At 40.0% G+C, this 18,034-nt stretch overlaps 1 protein-coding gene across 1 annotated transcript in view; it reads right to left on the bottom strand.

Moving 5' to 3' along the window:
• FBN2 (fibrillin 2) overlaps window positions 1-18,034 on the bottom strand; it is a 183,559-nt gene that overhangs the window by 111,939 nt on the left and 53,586 nt on the right. Inside the window, exons 7-11 of the mRNA XM_009901310.2 lie at window positions 16,427-16,552; window positions 8,903-9,028; window positions 4,602-4,754; window positions 3,595-3,837; window positions 2,676-2,813 (exon numbers count right to left, since the gene is read on the bottom strand). Coding sequence (XP_009899612.2) covers window positions 2,676-2,813; window positions 3,595-3,837; window positions 4,602-4,754; window positions 8,903-9,028; window positions 16,427-16,552 — 786 coding nt within the window. The remainder of the gene's footprint in view (window positions 1-2,675; window positions 2,814-3,594; window positions 3,838-4,601; window positions 4,755-8,902; window positions 9,029-16,426; window positions 16,553-18,034) is intronic.

The raw sequence follows: 18,034 nt of genomic DNA, 5'->3' as shown, positions 1-18,034 counted from the left end.
AGGCCCTTTACTCATCACCAAGTCCCAGCATGAGATCAGCATAATACATGTTAAGGTTAGAGAGTAGTATGTCAAGGCAATACTTGTTCATGTGGCAGGACAATTCTGAAATAAGATTTTTCTGTAACTTTATACAAAAATATCTAATGATTCCTGGCTTCCTAATTTATTGCTTGGGGAACAAGCAGCAAAGGATAGGGCAGCCTGAAAGTGCTGTTCCTGTTCCAATGCCCCAAGACTGTTCTTTCTGTAGTAAGAAAAGTATCCAAGTTATGTTCAAGCTGCAAGCCTTTAATTTAATTTAAAATATATCAGTACACACAGAAATTCCATGCAGTTAAGTTCCTCCATACATTTGCAAGAAAACTTTCCATGTCATTGATAGCAACTACCACTCACAAATCACTGTGGCACAGAAGGTACTCTGGCTTCTTTTTTATAATGCAATTAGAATGTACAGTGAAACAAAGCCATGTTATCTAAGTTAAAAATCCATAAAGTACACTCTCTTTTAAAAAGTCTTCTAAATACAAGCAGCTGCTCAAAAGGCACCCCACTGAAGAGACAAAATAATTAGTTATGACTAATTTTTTTTTCACACAGAAAAATAGGCAAAGTGACCCTTAAACTTGATGGAAGCCATTACTGCTTTCCCCCCCCACTTTCAGTCTGGGACATTACTGTGTCTGGCACAGTATCTCCTGCTTTTGTTAAATCAGCTTCAGTCTTTGCTTTGATCTCAGTGCATCCAAGACTGCCCCAGTTTTCAGTCTGTTTCATGCTGAGCTGTGCATTACAAAGTTAAGACTAAGTTTCCCAAGTGAGTACACCTTTTCCTGGGCACACAAGCACGTGCTAGAGAAACAGCAGGTTGACAATTTTTATTTTGCCATGCACCTGTCAATCTAGTTTCACAGTTTTCAGGCACTTGAACCTCCAGCTGAAAATCAGGTGCAGCTCCACTATTAGCTCAGAATGCAAGGCTGGTGGGCTTACAGGGTAACCTCACAGAACAGAAACAGACAGAGTATCAAACAGCTGTTAAGCATACATCTATCAGTCAGCACTTGGACATACAAATCAGATGGGCCTTGTAAACCACAGACTATTGTCCTATTAATTTTTGCATGCACAATTTCTTCCAGTTTCAATTAAGTACATACAGTTTTACTTCTTGCAACGTAAGAAGCATAAAGATAGAACCAAATTAAGTATTTCATAACCAGCTCAGCCACAGATTAAATTCTGTTCTGGACTAAAACCAAAAGCCATCCTCAGATTAAACTAGTACGTTAATATCTGGTCATCTAGGCTGGGAAGACAAAGAGGAGCCAAAGGCACTGAAACATTTCTCTTGTCCTAGTGGTTATTGAAACTCAGGTAAAGCCTTGAGTTCATTGTCTTACCTGAAAATTTCCCAGTACTATTAATACCTAATATTTATTTTGGAATGATCTCTTACCTAGGAGTTAACCTTACTACTTGCATAAAGATTTGCTTTGACCTGACTTTATTTTTTACAATTCATTTTTTTCCCCTAGACTCTTAACTTGCACATGCCCCATTATCAATGCATAGTATCAAACCATACTATTTTTCACCTTGGTGATGCCATTCATTTTCCATGTTCTGCAAATTTAAAAAAGGGCTTGCAGAGTTTAATAACGATTTAATCTCATGTGATACAGTGAACTGATACATAATCATATGCCACTATTATGCCATCTGCTGTTATGAAGCATAAAGTAGCTCAGTCATATTTGTATTTCCTCTATGCAGTGTAGACTTGGATTAGAAGGTTCTTTTAAAGATTCATGGAGCTGCAATTTTCTATGTTCTTTTGTTTCTATATATTCCTTTAATCCACAGGTAATCTAGGAATTGATTCCAGAAGCATATTTCAGTGAGAAAAGCCTATTGTTAACAAGCTCTTGTGAAATACTTTTTATTCACAGATCTGAAATAGCTTTCTATTTAGCATCCTGTATGTTTACTAAGCTGTATTGTGCATGCCAGATCCCTCTCTATGCAACTAACCACCCCAAAAGAATTTTCTGTTTTCCCTGAAATACTTGATGAGTGTTTGGCACTGCAAAGTGTAGTCCACATTAACTGAATAAAACTTCAGCCTTACAAATTTCAAGTTAGCATTCAGCACTTTCACATAAAATATGAATATAACCAAAAGTTACTTAATGCATGCTTTAAATTATTTATTTCAAACTGTCATTTATTCTTACAAATAGGTAAAATGTAAATTCTACTTTTCATTACCTTGAACAAACTTGATACTAACTCCTGTAGCAAAAAAGGAGCTATGTGAGTATAACAAAAAACCCAACGTGGAACACTTTGATAAATGTGAAGAGAAAATGCATAATACTCACCAAGCACAAGAACACTCAATGCTAGTATTTATGATTAAAGATTTCTTCTGCCCTTTTTTTTTTTAATAGAATCAGATAACTCTCATGAAGATTTTAAACTATTCTATTGTAGGTAATAGCGTGGTCTTTGCACTTTCCATCACATGAGCAATATCATTAAAATTAGTATGTACTGGAGGAAAAAAGAATATGCGCTAAAGAAAACCCAAAACACTAACAAAATTTAAAGCAGAAAAATATTAGCATTTTAAAAGTGAATAACACGTACATTTAGAAATGTGTACTTACCTACACAATCTCCATTTACATCCTGCTTATATCCCATGCTGCACTCGCATCGGTAACTGGAAAGGGTTGTTATGCAACGTCCATTTAAACAAAGGCTGGGATGGTGTTTACAGATATCTATTGTCTGATTGTGTATTGCTAAAAATAAAAAGATAACATGAGTCAAATATCCATATTTTCAAATAGAAGTAAATATCAAGATTACAATTGGCTTCAGAAAATATGTTATAAGGTGCATAAATACATGCACCAAATCAAATATTTTTTCCAAGCATTTTCTGTTGACAGGACAGTAACAAAACAAAGTAATTCTCAGAAACAAAGAACATATGAAGCAAACAGTCTTAATTATGATTTACCATCTATATATATAATCTGACTGTCAGTGGCCTCATGAATAAATCCTAATCTCGGTTAAAAACTGAAGCAGTCTGTTCCTACACATTTTTTATTTCTGATCCTAGACATGTGCTTACACATGTTATAAGCAACTTTACATATATGAGACTTCCCTCTGAATGTTACTCCTCTTGGGCTTTCAGTCAATGCAGTGTTCCTGCAGAATAGGTATTACATTTGGAAGAACAAGGAAAGAGACCAGTTTAACTTCAGCTCTGATAGGTTTTGAGAAATTCGTAGCTTTGTTAGTGCTGGCCAAGACAGACCAGTAAGGACAACACAGTCTCAAGGACTCTGTAATTGAAGTGAAGAAAAAGATCTCTGTATCTGAACTCTTGTTAAAAAACAAAAAGGCTCCTGAACTACCAAATGTATCAGCCGCAGTCTCTCAAATATAGTTGAATACAAAGGCATTCTTCAGTGTTAAGCACACCATATCATCTCCAGATTTAAAACTAAGGGAAAAACAGAAGGAATTCAAAAAGAGAGAGAAAACAGACACAACAATACAAGTACTTACTTAGCCCTGTAATTATTGGGCCATTTCCAGTGGGACTTTGAACACCTGTCACTACCCCTGCTCCGCCTACACCTGGGGAGAAACCATTGCTTCCAGGGATGGGAATGAATCCTGCTCCTCCTCGGCTGTAGCCATTGCCATTGCCATTGCCACGTGGAAGAAAACGGTTTCCTCCTGTCCCACTACCACCTCTGGAACTACCTCCAGCAGGAACACCATCCACACAAAGTCTGCGGTGTTCATCTATTAAACAGGAGCACACAGAGAAGCATAAAATAAACCAACTCTTCAGAGTCAGCTTATGGGGACGATACAGATCTTTGTATGTATACTACAAAAACCAGAACACCAACTACTTGTTGCTTTGATATTACATGTTCCTTCTTCCACTCCTAAACTCACGCAGATACCACGATTGTCACAGTTGTTATTTAAGGAAGGACAGTAAAAACAATAAAAGGAAATTCTGTGATTTACAAATATTTGTTGAAACTTTTTTGTTGAAGTGCTGTCAGCAGCACTCTAACTCCCTGGTCACTCAGTACTCTTGATCCATAGATAAACTGAGAATACATTTCACCATGGATTTGTATTACTGCTCTATGAGAAGAGTTGAAAGAAAAAATGAAATACTGACACATTTCTAGTTGAAAATAACCCAAATTTTAACGGAACAAGAGAGCAGCTGTTCCTTTAAATAAAAATTAACTACAGACCCTCAGAGTTATTTTCTCTCCTTTACCACAAAATCTTTCCCGTTTCTCAAGAACTATTTCCAGTCAACAAAACTACGTTAAAGAAACTAGTCCCAAACAATCACAACCAGAAAAAAATGGTTCACAGATTGTGTATCAGTATTAAAAACACAAGAATGAATAGTAATTTAATGCTTATTTTCCATTTAGCCTAAATTTCAAAGCAGTGTAAAATATTCCCCTGACCTCAAAACCAACTAGAATGGGCAGCAAGGAGGAGAAAACATGCCAATCAGCCAAAAAGCCACTCACCAGATCCTCTCAAAGGACACATTTCTGGAACAGACTCAATGGCCCAGCACCGGCCAGACTCACAGCAGCACTGTGTTTTGGTGTGCCTCCCAGGAAGCTTGTGTGCACAGCGACCGTTCACTATACTGGAGAAACACGTACTTGCCCTCTGATCTGGAATGACAGAATTACAGAATGGAATTGACCTCTGGAGATCATCCAGTCAAACTCTGCTGATAAAGCTGATCGATCTACATCTGGATGCACAGGACCACGTTCAGGAGAAGGAGACTCCACAACCTCTCTGTGCTGCCTGTTTCACTACTGCATCACCCTCAAAGTAAGGAAATTTTTCATTATGCTCAGAAGGACCTTCCTGTGTCCTAGTTTGTGTCTACTGCCCCTTGTCCTATCACTGGGCACCACTGAAAAATCTTCTTAATGCATCCCAGGATCCCTAGAACTCCCAGAAACTCTCAAAATTTCTTCCCCTTCCGGAATGCATGTAAAGACAAAAAGGTTTAAAATTTTGTATTAAAAAGCACAACAAAAACAAATACAAAAACATTCCAAACACACACACCACCAATTCATTCCTAATGTTGTTTTACTGCTGGGTCATGCATTTGCAGTAACACTAGTTATGCATTAATCCACTAGATTAATCCACTAGATGCATTAATCCATCATGCAAACTTAAAGATTAAAGAATGCTCAGGAAATAAGAATGATACAAAAGATACAAAGGAATACAAATGGAAATGAGATACTATCTAAAAAATCCTACTATGGCAAAGCCCAAGACACTTCATATAACAGCAACATCAATAAATTAGTGTAGATGTATCTGACTGAAAAATGCTGTAAATCCACTCTCCTCAGGAGACTGAATGTACAACAGCATTTTCAGTGCCGTGTGAAAATTACTCTATATAAATACTACATTGTTTATTATATTTTAGTTCTTTCAGGGACACATCCTAAAGGAAAGTGCAATGAATTTGCAAAGACATCATACTAATTGCAACAACTGAGCACATCAAGACATTTTGGTTAAGCACAAGTATTTATCATAAACTGGGAAGAATAATTCTATTAAGAAGGATTACATTCTTTAGTATTTCCAGTTCCAGAGTATACAAATTATACCCCAATACTATAAACATTTGAGAGCAAAGGAATTTTCAGACACATTTTCACTTAAGGCAAGGAGAGTGACACAAAGGCCTGCCTTATCCGACTTGGGCATGTGATTTGTGCACAACTGGGGTTGCGAGCTGACTTCTGAAAAGAGGTTGTAAACTACACCAAAATCCACAGAATTTTTGATTGTACTGGAAATCATGGATTCCGTCGTGGGTTTGTCCTGGTTTGAGTTCAGGCAGATTCTCTCTTGCCTCCCACCAGGGCAGAAAATTGAGACTCACACAAATGGATTGCAGAAGTGATGGAAAATTTAAATGGAAAAGCAGTAAGTGTTTTAGAGAGAGCTACAAACACAGTGACAAAAAAGATCCCAAAGCATACAGAATCCCTTACAGCATACCCAGAATACTCCCAGCACTCCAATTCTCCCTATCAGAGGGTATAGCCAAAACCCCCAGGGCTCTTTCTTCCCCCCCTCCACTGTTAGGTTAATCTCAGCTGGCCAGACTTGAGGTTGCCCTTACCCCTTCTCCTCCTGGCATTATGCCTAGCCAGGCCAAAGAGGCCTTGAGATAACTCCCCTTCTATTACCAGATAGGGAGCATTTCCCACAGGAGCAGAGAGGGAAGAAAGAGAGAGAGTGAGACTTTGCTGATAAATTTATAGGGAGCAGGACATTATGGGTATGAAATACACTATTTCCTGTGTCCACCCACTGGGCTGGACACTTGGGACACAGGAGGTGTATCATGTGTGGCAGCAGCAGGAGGCAGTTAACCTAAACTGCCACAGGGTTGAATTCCCATTTGATGCTCTTATTCAAAACTGTCCTGCCACATGCCAGTTTTAAAATTAAATACTGGCTGGAGCAAAACATTACAGTGTTTGAGGTTCAGATTGTAACATGAGAGGCCTCCTGTTCTGGTTGCTGCTTCTGGGTTCTTGCCTCTTGAGTGCTGGCTCCTTTCTGTAGGCATGGCAGTGAGATGGGTGGGAGTCAGGTAGCTCACTGGTTTTGATTTTCTGGTTTATACTGTTTTTTCTCCTTTCCTGCATTTCACTGAGTTTTTTCCACAAGTAGGCTAAGCTAAGGCAACTGTGCATCATGATCATGCTGTCTCATTTTTTATTAAACTCTTATCTCACTCTCTTTATCTCAACACGGAGTTTTGTGTGATACTTTTCCCTTACTTCTGCACTGGGAGGGGGAAAGAGATAGGTTAACCCATTTACTGTATGTCAGCCTGAAACAGTTCTCACTATTGCTGAAACCCACCAATCTTCAGATAATCTGGATAACAAAAGCTGACTACATTGTGAAAAAAAGACTTGTAGGTCTGTGTTACTTACACCACTTATCTGTAACTCAGAAATCCCTGTAGAATTCCTATCCCTTTCCCAACATGAGAACAACGTACCATGAGATGTCTAAAATAAGAAGAACCACATGGGATACAGAAAAGAAACTATTATTAGCAATTGTTAATATTTTTTTATACATGGTACACAGTACTTTTAGTTAATTCATCAGAATGGTTTATTTCATGTATTTGGTACATGCAGTTGTATAGAAGAAATTACCACATGTAAAAATAAGCATACATCTCAGGAAGGCCTTTGACACCGTCCCCCATAGCAAACTCCTGGCCAAGCTGTCAGCCCAGCTTGGACAGGAGCACACTGCATTGGGTTAGGAACTGGCTGGAGGGCTGAGCCCAGAGAGCGGTGGTGAATGGTGCCACATCCAGCTGGCAGCCAGTCACTAGTGGTGTGCCCCAGGGATCAGTACTGGGCCCCATGCTCTTTAACATCTTTATTGATGATCTGGACGAGGGCATCGAGTCCATCATCAGTAAATTTGCTGACGACGCCAAGCTGGGGGCAGGAGTTGTTCTGCTGGAGGGTAGAGAGGCTCTGCAGAGGGACCTCGACAGGCTGGACAGATGGGCAGAGTCCAACAGCATGAGATTGAACACATCCAAGTGCTGGGTTCTGCACATTGGCCACAACAACCCCATGCAGTGCTACAGGCTGGGGTCAGAGTGGCTGGAGAGCGGCCAGGCAGAGAGGGACCTGGGCGTACTGGTCGATGGTAGGCTGAACATGAGCCTGCAGTGTGCCCAGGCAGCCAAGAGGGCCAATGGCATCCTGGCCTGCATCAGGAACAGTGTGGCCAGCAGGAGCAGGGAGGTCATTCTGCCCCTGTACATGCACTGGTTAGGCCACACCTCAAATGCTGTGCCCAGTTCTGGGCCCCTCAGTTTAGGAAGGATGTTGACTTGCTGGAGCGTGTCCAGAGAAGGGCAACAAAGTTGGTGAGGGGTTTGGAACACAAGCCCTATGAGGAGAGGCTGAGGGAGCTGGGGTTGCTTAGACTGGAGAAGAGGAGACTCAGGGGTGACCTTACTGCTCTCTACAACTACCTGAAGGGAGGTTGTAGACAGGAGGAGGTTGGTCTCTTCTCCCAGGCAGCCAGTACCAGAACAAGAGGACACAGTCTCAGGCTGCGCCAGAGGAGGTTTAGGCTGGAGGTTAGGAAGAAATTCTACACAGAGAGAGTGCTTGCCCATTGGAATGGGCTGCCCGGGGAGGTGGTGGAGTCACCATCATTGGAGGTGTTCAGGAGGAGACTTGATGGGGTGCTTGGTGCCATGGGTTAGTTGTTTAGGTGGTGTTGGATTGGTTGATGGGTTGGACGCAATGATCTTGAAGGTCTCTTCCAACCTGGTTTATTCTATTCTATCTTTCTTGTAATACAGAAACAGGTCTTAAATAGATTTTCCTGTAAAAGCTGTAATTTTACTGAAAGTTCCTGCGTTTGAACTTGAAATACCAAGTAAGCATAAATGTTTGCTCCATTAGAACCAAAGAGAGCTTAGTTTTTGGTTTTATCAAATGACAAATTACATCTCAGGCAGAAGTTCTCAGGCTACAATACAGTCAGCACAGAGGAATCTACCATCTGCATAAAGATGGCTGCAGTGGCAATCACCAGAGAAGGAGGATGTTATGAATGTTAAGTATCTGCATAAAAGATATTAGTTAGTTACAGTGAGGTCATGAGGCATGGCAGGGATGGAATGCTAGATAGTTGGGACAGAAGTTCTTCTGCTGCTTTGTATAAATTGCCTTAAGAACCTTGAAAGCTCTAAGAGCTTACAGGGTGGAATACCTACCAATACAGCGCGAGCCATCTGCAGATGTGACATAGCCCCGTGGGCAGACACAGAAATAACCTCCCAGGGTATTAGTGCATTCATTGCCTTCACAGATTTCTGGGATGCTGCTGCATTCATCAATATCTATCCAAAAAGGAAAGCATATAGGTTCATTAGCAAGGCACTTGGACAAATTGTAATAAAAAGAGGGAAAGCGAACTTTTCTGAAATTAAGTTATTTAACTTGGATTGAGTAACATATTGCTAGTGTCTGCACGCTGCAAGTAATTGTACCATCTGAAGCAGGTTTCCTTATATGTTCAAGGGGTGCATCATTTCAAGTTGAAGAGTCTGAGAGCAGCCTGGGATTTCCTCTTACCGAGTGCCATCTCTAGGAAGTACAGAACAGCTACAGTGCAATACCAAAACTTACATCCTGATTTTTTCACTGAAGGAAGTAGGACAGTACAGCAGCTGAACATGACAGCTCTGGGCTTCTGCAATATTGCTCATCTGATCTGACTGCTTTCTGGCCTTCTAATACTCTAACTGTAAACAAGAATTCTGGCTAAGCTCTTCAAATGCAACCAACTGTTAACCTTTTATTATTTTTTTCAGGTATTTTTAATCCATTTGAATGCTTCTGATAACTAAAAGCACTGACCACTGAAACAATTTAATACATAAATACATAAGAAGGGAGATATCATCAAGCTGATGAATGAACTGCTGTTCATAACAAATGGATGCTAGGGCATTTGGTACCAGGACTGAAAGTAGTGTCCCAGCACAAACTGGAAGCAAAATTATAAGTTAAGGCAATGAGTAGCCATAGGATTGTATTTCTAGAGATGTGAGGCACAGCAGAGCCTACTGGAACAGAGGAAATACAAGTGAGAAGAGCATGAAAGTAAAGACTGTCATGACCATTTACACAATCAAATCATTCTATGTAACCACTATATTCTACAACTATGACAAACTTTAGGCTATGAAGCATTGATTTAAATAGCTTTTATACCGTGAAGTAAAAATCAAACAAAAAAACTCTGTTGAACCCTGACAGACTCATGCCAAATAATGCAGGAGAAACATAAAAAGAGCGCATGACAGAAATTATCTTGTGATGACACTGAGAAGACCTTCACATTCCTTGTAAGAAAACCCTAGGACCAGTACATTCATTGCAGAGCTATCAATTCCTTTGACGTGCCACTCTAGAAATTCTCCTGAGATGAACAACTATGTGAAGAATAAACTTCAGCAGGAGTTATTTCTTAGGAAGCTTTTATGTCATGTATATGTTTCCCTTGTGACTATTCTCCACACCAACAACTCAAAGGAAGAATGCCAAAAAAAGTAACTCCCCACTGTGTGGCGGTTCACACATAAAGGACTCCCTTTAAATATAAATCTATAGGGGGCACGTAAGCACTAAAAGGAACATCAAGTTTTGCCACAAGGACACTAAGAATGTGAAGACGCTTTATAAAGTGAAGGTGTGATTAAAACACTCCCTCTCCCATGTCGTTTGGAATGCCACTGTAGAAAAGACAGCTTTATCTTTAAAATTCCTAATTATGCCATACACATAGCACCCTGGGGTCTCTGTTGTTTGCTTTACGCTATGAAGCACAACCAGAGGACGTGAATGTTAGTTTTTTTAATAAGGTTATTCAAGTATTTCAGAGGACACAGAAAGTTCAAATTTACTTTAAAATAGTTACAAAATGGTAACAACTATTCCCCATGATTCAGACATCTGCACAAATATGTACAATCTCGTGTGGTTTTTTGCCAAACCAAAATATTTATAAGAAATAATACCTCCACTTCAGTCTTCACGCTTACCCACTGAAGACATTCAGAACCGAATCATTGCCCAGGAAATCTCTGAAATCTTGCATTAATTTACTATATTAATGACAATATATAGAATGCAGTGAACTGCTTATCATCCGATTTAATCCAATGAAATGAAATGATGTGTGTAAATCAAAACAACTGGAACTAGCTTCAGGCCTTGTTGAGATCTTTCATGCAAGTCTTTTACAACCCCCAGGTCTTTTAAAAATTAATACTGTCTTGTGTATATGCACACAGCCTGAAACACCATATTAGAAAGACAGGCAAGAAAACTGGACTAAATAAGGACTGCCAGAAAAGCTTGCTTTTTCTGCAGAGTGACATTGTCCTGACTGCTGTTTCTGGACACCCATCCAAGAAATCTCCTTTTTTTGACAATCCCTTGAAACATAACTAAATGATGTGTGCACAAATGGGATGGCACAAACCTGGCTGAAAGAAGGAAACAGAATTTCTCTTCAAAACCTCAATCAGTTGAAATTCAATTCCTTGTACAAATGAGGAGGAGGAAAAAGGGAATGCATGGCCAAGGTGTAGAAGGATTAGGCCACACTTCTCTTTCAATGCACCACAGTGAAGATAACTCTAATGTAGCTTAAGTCAGCTGTGCAGTGTCCATTTAGTATCATAGTATCAGTCAGGGTTGGAAGGGACCACAAGGATCATCTAGTTCCAACGCCCCTGCCATGGGCAGGGACACCCCACACTAGATCAGGCTGGCCAGAGCCTCATCCAGCCTGATTTTAAACACCTCCAGGGATGGGGCCTCAACCACCTCCCTGGACAACCCATGCCAGGGCTTCACCACTCTCGTGCTGAAGAACTTCCTCCTCACATCCTGCCTGAATCTCCCCACCTTCACCTTCATTCCATTCCCCCTAGTCATATCACTATCATATCTCCTGAGAAGTCCCTCCCCAGCCTTCTCTCTGCCCAGGTTACATGCCCAAGTTAAATATAAGTATCCCTGAGACAGGAAATAGTTACTTAGCATTTTTGAAATAAGTGTTTCATTCTGTTACTCTCTTAAAGAGTGAGTCTTAAACCCTGCAGGTTTCATAGCACGTTGTATAAAACTCTGACTACTAAAACCAGCATGCACTTGAAAACTAAGCTTCTCCTTCATTTTCACTCCTTTTGGCACAGGTAACTGCTACTTTCCTTCCATCAAAGGAAACTAAATTTCAAACTAGTTGGTCACTAAGGTTATGAATAGGTAGAGATTGCACTGCTGACTAGTGAAAGGTGCAGAAAGAAAGTGATTCACCACTTCTGTAAAGGACATTGGCTCCTACTCACCTGGCTAAATGCACAAGAATTTAAGGCTGTCTAGGGCTCTTGTCCAAAAATGATAAGGAGCTAGGAAGGGAGAAAGCACCTTTCTGAAGTCTAGGCAGTGACTAAAGTGGATTGAAGACTTCACAAGCTTCTCCATGCAGAGACATTTTTAGCCATTTAACAAGGACAACCTTCATGGAAAAATAACTTTCTTACTGACAGGAGCAGTGCAAAGTCATTGGGGTGTTTTGGTTTCACTAGTTTTTGAGCTGAATCTGTCTCTCCTTCCTTCCTTCTTGGTTCTTGTACGTGCAATTTTTTCAACAAGATCTCTGTTACATGTGACTGGAAATTCTGAGACTTTAACTCAGGAAGAGATATTTTTAGGATGACTGATTGAAAAAGTTACTTAATTTCCTCCTTTCTCCCCTCTAAATACATAAATTAATGGTCTCAAGGAAAATGTTCCAAAGATAGTAAGAGAAATGCTATTTTAAGGGTGAATAAGACCGGTGGTGTGAGTGGCTGGAGTTCCAGTACTGCACACAAGAGGAGAAAGCCAGTCTCAATATAACAACCAGTTTAAAGTGCTATGACATAAACTCTGCAGGTGAGAGTAGTAATAGGTGAGCTTCTGCCAAAAAAATCCAGCCCGGATATCTGTCATCCAGATGTCATGACTTTTACTGCTACAGTAAGCAGGATTTTGTGAACAACTAAATTATCAGAAAAAGGGCTCTACTGAGCTCTGAAAAAGCCTTCCTTGGAAATAGTTTTAGTCTACAGTAATATCTGGTATCTGATAACAGCGTAACAAAATACTATACTGAAGCATGAAAACCATAAATAGCAGTGTTTTCTTTAAAAGGATCTTTCCATTTCAGTAACACATTAAAAAAAAATAATTGAAAGTAGTCATCCTGTCATATAGCATCAATTAGCGTTGATGTCCAGTGATAAAATAATCCCACAGCATACAGAGTCCCCTACAGCATACCCAAAGACCTCCCAAACACTTCTCATCTCCCCACCTGAGGGTGTACGCAAAACCCCCAGGGCTCTTTCTTCCCCCCCGCCCTGCTAGGTTAGTCTCAGGCTGGCCAGGTCAGAGACTGCACCTCCCCCTCCTTGTCCTCCTGGCATTAGGCCCAGACTGGCCTAAGAGGCCTTGAGATACTCCCCCACCATTACCCAATAGGAAGCATCTCCCATGGGAGCATAGAGGGAAGGAAAAGGAAGATAATGACTTTGCAGATGGATTTATAGGGCACAGGATATTATGGGTATGAAACATGCCATTTCCTGTGTCCACCTACTGGGCTAGACACTTGGGACACCAGAGGTGCAACCCATGTGGCAGGAACCGGAGGCACCCAGCCTAAACTGCCACACCATCACTTTTGCAATCCATTTGTGTGAGTGTCGTTCTTTTGCCCCTTTCAGGGGGTAAGAGAGTATCTGCCTGGCCTCAAACCAGGACACCAGTGTGGAGCAGCGGGACAGAAGTCACCTCACTTGACCTGCTGGCCATCCTTCTCCTGATGCAGCTCAGGATATGGTTGGTCCTCTAGGCACATGCACTGCTGGTTGCTGTCCAACCCCCATGTCCTTCTCCACAGAGCTGCTCTCAATCTCTTCATCCTCTTGCCTGTATTGATACTGGGGATTGCCCCAACCCAGATGCAGGACCTGGAACTTGGCCTTGTTGAACCTCATCAGGCTCACACAGAACATCTTCTCAAGCTTGCCCAGGTCCATTCCCATGGCATCCTATCCCTCAGGTGCATCAACCACAACACTCCACTTGGTGTTAACTGCACAGGTGCACTTGATCCCATTGCCTATGTCATTGCTGAAGATATTAAATAGCATTAGTCCCAGTACAGACATTTAAGGCACACTACTTGTCACTGATGTCCATCAGGACCTGAAGCCATAGACCACCACCCTCACACAATCAATTCCTTACCCATCAAGTATATATCAAAATTTCTAGGCTAGAAAGTGAAGGGGTTTGGGGTTTTCTTTTATTTAGTTGACACATCACACTAGTGCTGTGGCTATAAGGAATTCAGTACAACCCTTGTCCACATTCCTTGGATCCTTCCATGGCTTACACAGTAGTGGAAGGAGTTGTCCTAACTAGTGTGAAAGTCTATAAATCAGGCATTTAGAAATGCTTATAAATAAGATCACTAACATTGAACAAACCCTGAGCTGGGTTAATTTTAAAAGTAATATTTTGCAAAATAGCCTAATCTACCTAGTTACATTTCTACATATGAGGGCACAGACACAGTTACACACAGACAAGGTGTTTTCAAGTGCTTCGGAAATCCTTTACACTCTTTTTACTGATATACAATTGCCATTAATTTCTGAAAAGTCAGTGTCAGTAAATGATAATCTAAGGCTGAAAATAAATCTGATATGCCAAATACATCCAAATGCTTAAGGGCAAAGGATATAGCAGAGGATCTGAAATCCCTCCTTCTCAAGTCAAAAACCTGCTGTAAAATAAAGAAGGTAGGAATAGTTAGCATAAGATTCCAGCCTCTGCTTCTGAATACTGGAGCCTTGACTTCTTACTGATTCCTACTTGGATTTTGTCCCTTGTAGCCAGCATGTAATATTTTATCTGGTGTTACACACTTAAAGAAGGGAATGGAACACTACATGTTACAGTACTTCTATATGATGTTTTGGATAAAAAACCCCTTCAATAAAACAATGCAGTTTCTATTTAACTTCTCTGCACACAGGTTCTAACTCATGGGAGACCAGTTCCTTGTAACCTTCTCAATGGCCCAACCCACATATATAAACAATTTCAATTCACTAACTTGGCATTTCATTGTTTGAAGCACTGGCTGAATTTTTATCCTATAAATCTCACTGTGAGAAATAATGAGCTCTCAGAGCTATGGCTTGACTTTCATTCTTTGCTCCATTCTTGGAATAATGTGAGCATGGCTTTATGACTTTGACAGTGAAATATGGGGAAACAGACAAGTAGCAGTTTCATTGTGGATTTTTTTTCCCCAGAAAAATGGTACAAACTGGGCACTGCAGCTTATTATAATCAGTAATTCCTAGAATTATGTGACTAGGGAACAGCAAATATTTCAAACTGAGATGACATTTCATTTCTATTACGCATGCTCCCATAACCATCACAAATTTTTAAGCAGGTATTTGTTAAAAATATATTCCCCTTTTCCTGTGGATACTACCAAAGAGAACTGTTGAAATATTGCTAACAATCAAAGCAAAGTTTTAGATAGGTTAAAGAAATAGATTTCAAAAAATGCTTTAAGTTTTCAGAAGGAAGGAAACCTGTCACTGAGTAAGTTGTTCATTTGACATCAAAGCTGCAACTGGCAGGCAGAAACATAAACAAAATTACCTGCATTGTTTTGATCTCTACACAGACATCTATTTGTTGCATTTTAACTGCATCCTTGTTTGAGAAGATGCATCCTTCAAATGGAGCTTTTCAAGGGTTAAGAGCAACTATTATCCAACTACCAAGTCAGATGCTAAACCATGTCCCTTAGCACCACATCTATTTACCTCTTAAACACCTTCAGAGATGGGAATTTGTGCAAACTGTTTCTTGGAAGGTTTTAACAAGATATAGTCAGGCTTCCGCTAGGAAAACTCATGATGAGCATATCATACTGTACTGAGAAGAAACTGAAACTAGTCAACATAAAAAACAGAGGGTGGATGACATGACCAGAGTAAAATACCTTTGGATATGTTTTCATTTTCTTTCAGTATTACTTGCAGCAAGCATGGACGCAACATTTTCACTTATAAAATGTGATTTTCAAACTGATTGTATTAATTTTTCCAGTAATTCTGTATTATAGGCAAGACTACGGAAAACAGAGACAACTTCTAAACCTGGATATTAAATACGTATCTGTTTATTACTGAAAACTGACAGTAAAGTAATCAGGTAACATATTTACATTGCCACCTAATCACTTGCCTTGAACAAGCAGTCCTTTTATCTATGTAAATTGAATGCGAAGATATAGACTGCTCTTAACTCCATCAACCCGTTTCTGAATAAATATGGTCTACGCTTATTAAATTACACTTAGGAAGCATGATGTATTTGATTTTTCATCTAAAAAAATACAGACATTTCCTATGTATTTCTACTTGCCTAGGCTCTTGCACACAAACTGTGTTGGAAAATGAACAAACCAACCTAATAACTCAGTTGTAGTTACATGCTATTTACAGATGCACTCTTTATCAATAGTTCTGAATTTTGAAACAGGGTAAACACCATCTTTACCCACACAAGCCAGTAATCAACATTTATAAAGCGTTCTAGAGATTTACTTAGCCACTTTTTAGGTACAGTCTGACAAGATCACTTACCATCACATTTTTGAGTTGCCTCATTCTGTTTGTGACCAGCAGGACACTTGCACTCATACGAACCTATTGTATTAATGCAGTTTCCTCCTTGGCAGATTCCAGGGATAGCCTTGCATTCATCAACATCTACAAAGACAAAGTATTACTTGACATAGTGTGGTGGTTTGAAAGGAAAGGCTCTGCTTTCCCTCCCCCACTGAGAAAGAGACCACGGCTAAACTCAGTTGGAGAAATGAGAGTATATTTTACAAGGAAACAGATTATATGTAACACAACAAATACAGGTATTTTACAATATATACAGGAATATACAGCAAATGAACTCAACCAGAAACCAGACCCCCCCACAGAGGGGGCTTCCCCCTGTGCCCCCTTCACCCCCCCTACCTCCCTTCTCCCCCAAAGAGGTAGAAGAAGAGACGAGGATCGAGGATGGTTAGCAGGACAGGGAAAGAAGTGGACAGGCCTGTTACATGGAGTTAGTTAGTTCTTATCTCTTGGCAAGAAGCCCAGAAGCAGATCCAGCCGAGAGGGACAGCGAAGGAAGGAAGACTGAGAGAAAGTTCCAGCCGCGCTGGGACTAACCTCACCTCCCACAATACTTGGCCAATGAAATTCGTTTAGACTACCAAAATATTTTATAAACATTTAGCCAGTGTGCCCCTTTCTTAAAGGCACAGTGTCAAACGGCCACACACAGGATATAAAATTTCATCACAGCTTTTACTGACAGACAGAGAGCTCTGAAATTATTCTTTAAAATAACCCATTAAACCCCAGCACATTCCTCTGCTTCAGCACCAGTATTAGATATGGCAATAACAACAGTAACCTGACTCAGACCTTCATGTGTGTTGTATCTGAACCCATGTATTGACTATGGCCTACAAAGCTTTAAATATTTAGAAATGTTCTTAAGTCAAATCAGTACAATTTACTGTTGCTTTCCAATGCCTCAGTTTGTTCCTTACATAATTACCAAACATAGATTTTTATTCTGAAAGCATCTCTGCCTGTACATCTGGACTACGAGCCTGTCCACCTTAACAAGACATGCTAATTCTTTCACAATATTCTTTGTGGACAGAGGTTGGACTACTTAAGTCAACAGGAAATAGGGGCTATTTGGCTAGGATGAGTTGTATGGCAATTTATCTGCATAACTTTATTTACTGAAGTAAGAAGTAGCACTAGAATTTCATCAACTTTTTTAGGCTGGACCGCTAATGTTAAATAAACGCTCTTAGAAAATATACTGCTATTTTCACTTTACATCTTATTTTCAGTAACTTCCTCTTGTATATCATTATGTGCTATTTCCAGTTTAAATTGTATTAGAGTTTTTTGCCCCCTGCTCTTGTTTGCTTACACATAAAATATCCCGTATTTCTATAGTGTTTTATACAGAACTATCACATGACTTAATGTGTAAGTGCAAATAGACAGTTAAAGTAATATTAAGGATCACAGAGGTGAGTAACCGGTGCTGAGGCATACTGAAATTCCTTGCACACAAAGAAAGGGGTAACAGGCTCTAAACTATTGCATGATACACATTACATGTAGGTATTTATCTTCTTGGTAGCTCTTTTTAAAGCTATGTGGAGA

This window comes from Dryobates pubescens, chromosome Z (assembly GCF_014839835.1).
Source record: "Dryobates pubescens isolate bDryPub1 chromosome Z, bDryPub1.pri, whole genome shotgun sequence".
Lineage (NCBI taxonomy): Eukaryota > Metazoa > Chordata > Aves > Piciformes > Picidae > Dryobates > Dryobates pubescens.
This window is presented reverse-complemented; position numbering and strand designations above follow the sequence as displayed.